Genomic DNA, 2,500 nt, shown 5'->3' on the forward strand with positions numbered 1-2,500 from the left:
CATTTCCAGTGAAGTAGCTGCCATCTTGATGGTTCCGCTTGAACTGGTATGAACGCAGGCTGGTTCGCCAGACAGCACCAAGGTTCGGAGGTTACAGAACAGGGATGGGAACGGGTGCCCCTCTGGTTCTCTGGTGGTGGATGATGAGGCCCTCGGTGAGCGGCCTCTATCCCTGCCAATCTTTGCAATCGCCTGGGCCATGTCTCGGCCGGGGGGTGGGGATTCACCCTCCGGCCATACGAGCCGGCCCGCCTGGGAACCGAACTTGACTGAAAGTGCCTGGATCGTTTCCCCGTGGTCTGGGTGCGCCTCCGGGTACCCAACTCGTCCTCTCTCCTCTCTCTCTCAGGGAGAGGCGGGGGGTTTAACGGGAAAGTTCCTTGGCGGTGTGAAAGCCCAATGTGAGAGTTAGTCAGGCTTGCTTGTTAAAGGATTGGATGACCTCAGCTTTCTGACTAACTATGCCACCTGTTCTAAGAGAATTTGAAGCTCTATTTTCAGCCTGCAACAAAATGGGCGCAGATCCAAGCGCAGGTGTATTGGTGGCAATTTGTGCTGGCGGTAACACATGACATTTCCACAGAGATTGGTATTACTGTGCAGTCATTCCCATGCAGTGCTGTACGTGGTGGTATGCTGGGGGAGTGGGGGGGGGGGGGGGGGCAGGGGGTGTGAGCTGCTGTAGTCAGTTTAGATGTGCTTTGCTATTAACACAATATAGCCAAAAGTCTCCTTTGTGTGGAAACTAATGTTATTATAAATACTCACAATTACACATACAATGGAATGCACTGCTCTCTAGATGAGCAAGTATGCACTTAAGTATGCACATAAGTGCCTTATTGCTTTTTATACAACAGTTCCAACACAAAACTTGACAATTGTGACAAGAAAAGAATGCCCTGAAGTATTCATTTCCCGTACTTCTTAAAAGGACTCATGTTGTCAAGGTAACACGATAAACAAGTCTTCTGATTTCGAGTGTTTGACCCCTGGTACGACTGAAACAGATGGTGAAAACAATCTCACATTTTGTGAGAAATGCGCTATACAAATAAAACTTGATTTGATTTGATTTAACAGGTAATACTTGTCTGTACTGTAGCTGCTACTTTATCAGGGAATAAAACGCCTCTCGGCGAATCACAACGCTTGTTCTGATCAACCCGTTGTATCATGTATATCACACAATCACACACCCTCTGTCTCTCTCTCTCTCTCTCTCTCTCTCTCTCTCTCTCTCTCTCTCTCTCTCTCTCTCTCTCACTGCTGAAACAATAACGAGCATTGTGTTCCCTTCGTCCCAATTTATAGCCGAGCCAGAAGCTTTCCATCTACGCACAGCCAATGAGCCATTACAGCCCCGAATGTGATGTCATAAATCGCATCCATAATGAAAAAGGCTGGGCGCAAATGAGTCTGTGTGGTGGCGGCACGAACCGTTTTAATTGTGCCCATTCCCAATGCCTCTGTCATAGTGAATCGTTCCTGGTGTGAAATGGGTTTAAGAGGGATGGTCTCCTCTCGGGTGAGACCGGGCTATTTAACATCTATAATTCAGTTATCATAAAGATATTCACAGCGTGTCATTTTTATTTTATAATGTTGAGACTTATTTTATTCCCAGATCATCTTCCCGCTCTCCATATGTGGTGCAACAGTAGGCAGCATATTCTCTCTCAACATTTACAATGCAATTATCTTTTTTCTCTCTCTCTCGTGGCTCGCAGTGTGGAATCGTCCCCATCTCGGCTTGATTTCTGATCTGTGCTAACAGTGTTTAATCTGATCTGAGGCCAGTGAGTGCAGACAGAGTCTCTCTCTTTCTCTCTCTTTCTTTCTCTCTCTCCCTCTCTTTCTCTTTCTCTCTCCTCTCTCTCTCTTTCTCTCTCTCTCTCTCTCTCTCTCTCTCTCCCTCTCTCTGTCTATCTCCCTCTCTCTCTCTGTCTCTCTCTCTGTGTCTCTTTCTCTTCCTCTCTCTTCCTCTCTCCCTCTCTCTCTCTCTTTCTCTCTTTCTTTCTCTCTCTCTCCCTCTCTCTCTTTCTCTTCCTCTCTCTTTCTCTCTCTCTCTCTTTCTCTCTTTCTTTCTCTCTCTCTCTGTCTCTCTCTCTCTCTCTCAGGCTCTGACACGGTGAACTTCGCCCAGAGCCACTGATGAAATATTTATCCAGGTTTTATGAAGCCGTTGATGGCGCTGCTCCGTCTGAAGTGACGCAGGCTGTATTTATCACTCCTCCGTCTGCGGGAGACAGACAGGGGGAAGAATTAGAGGGCAGACCAGGCAGAGAGAGAGAGAGAGAGAGAGACTGTCCTCCATTCTTTCTCCTCTCCTCTAGAAGTATAATGTGGTAATTATGTCTGCTGAACTTCTCTCTCTCTCTCTCTGATGGCTGAGATTAAGTTTGTTTTTGTATTTCTTCTCTCTCTCTCTCTCTCTCTCTCTCTCTCTCTCTCTCTCTCTCTCTCTCTCTCTCTCTCTCTCTCTCTCTCTCAGGGTGAT

The 2,500-nt window shown here is 47.0% G+C and overlaps 1 protein-coding gene across 1 annotated transcript in view; it reads left to right on the forward strand.

The window, feature by feature from the left end:
- spon1a (spondin 1a) overlaps positions 1-2,500 on the forward strand; it is a gene marked incomplete at both ends in the record, with an annotated part of 96,248 nt that overhangs the window by 76,627 nt on the left and 17,121 nt on the right. The window contains one exon of the mRNA XM_080537875.1: positions 2,495-2,500. This exon is cut by the window's right edge and continues 59 nt beyond it. Within this exon, the coding sequence (XP_080394001.1) occupies positions 2,495-2,500 (6 nt within the window). The remainder of the gene's footprint in view (positions 1-2,494) is intronic.

The sequence above is a fragment of the Nansenia antarctica genome (assembly GCF_963989245.1).
Source record: "Nansenia antarctica genome assembly, chromosome: 1".
In the NCBI taxonomy this organism is placed as follows: Eukaryota; Metazoa; Chordata; class Actinopteri; order Argentiniformes; family Microstomatidae; genus Nansenia; species Nansenia antarctica.